The 1,195-nt window shown below is 38.4% G+C and overlaps 1 protein-coding gene across 1 annotated transcript; it reads left to right on the top strand.

Moving 5' to 3' along the window:
- Nucleotides 1–5: 5 nt before the first annotated feature.
- On the top strand, nucleotides 6–1,192 carry LOC116465956 (cullin-2-like; the record flags this gene model as incomplete). Its single annotated transcript, XM_032754344.1, is given in 2 exon segments — nucleotides 6–873; nucleotides 876–1,192. Coding segments are annotated over 2 exon segments (1,185 nt in total), but the record flags the coding sequence as incomplete, so codon positions are not given.
- Between the last annotated feature and the right edge of the window lie 3 nt (nucleotides 1,193–1,195).

Below are 1,195 nucleotides of genomic sequence, written 5' to 3'. Positions count from 1 at the left end.
TCCATGATGAGGGCCTTCGAGCAACCAGCAACCTTACTCAGGAAAACATGCCAACACTATTTGTGGAGTCAGTTTTGGAAGTGCATGGTAAATTTGTTCAGCTTATCAACACTGTTTTGAATGGTGATCAGCACTTTATGAGTGCGTTGGATAAGGCCCTTACGTCAGTTGTAAATTACAGAGAACCTAAGTCTGTTTGCAAAGCACCTGAACTGCTTGCTAAGTACTGTGACAACTTACTGAAGAAGTCGGCGAAAGGGATGACAGAGAATGAAGTGGAAGACAGGCTCACGAGCTTCATCACGGTATTCAAATACATTGATGACAAGGACGTCTTTCAAAAGTTCTACGCAAGAATGTTGGCAAAACGTTTAATTCATGGGTTATCCATGTCTATGGATTCTGAAGAAGCCATGATCAACAAATTAAAGCAAGCCTGTGGTTATGAGTTTACCAGCAAGCTACATCGGATGTATACAGATATGAGTGTCAGCACTGATCTCAACAATAAGTTCAACAATTTTATCAAAAACCAAGACACAGTAATAGATTTGGGAATTAGTTTTCAAATATATGTTCTACAGGCTGGTGCATGGCCTCTTACTCAGGCTCCTTCATCTACGTTTGCAATTCCCCAGGAATTAGAAAAAAGTGTACAGATGTTTGAATTATTTTATAGCCAACATTTCAGTGGAAGGAAACTTACATGGTTACATTATCTGTGTACAGGTGAAGTTAAAATGAACTATTTGGGCAAACCATATGTAGCCATGGTTACAACATACCAAATGGCAGTTCTTCTTGCCTTTAACAACAGTGAAACTGTCAGTTATAAAGAGCTTCAGGACAGCACTCAGATGAATGAAAAGGAACTGACAAAACAATCAAATCATTACTTGATGTGAAAATGATTAACCATGATTCAGAAAAGGAAGATATTGATGCAGAATCTTCATTTTCATTAAATATGAACTTTAGCAGTAAAAGAACAAAATTTAAAATTACTACATCAATGCAGAAAGACACACCACAAGAAATGGAGCAGACTAGAAGTGCAGTTGATGAGGACCAGAAAATGTATCTCCAAGCTGCTATAGTTCGTATCATGAAAGCACGAAAAGTCCTTCGGCACAATGCCCTTATTCAAGAGGTGATTAGCCAGTCAAGAGCTAGGTTTAATCCCAGTATCAGCATG

This window comes from Hylobates moloch, unplaced genomic scaffold (genome assembly GCF_009828535.3).
Source record: "Hylobates moloch isolate HMO894 unplaced genomic scaffold, HMol_V3 SCAFFOLD_16323, whole genome shotgun sequence".
Taxonomy (NCBI): Eukaryota; Metazoa; Chordata; class Mammalia; order Primates; family Hylobatidae; genus Hylobates; species Hylobates moloch.
This window is presented reverse-complemented; position numbering and strand designations above follow the sequence as displayed.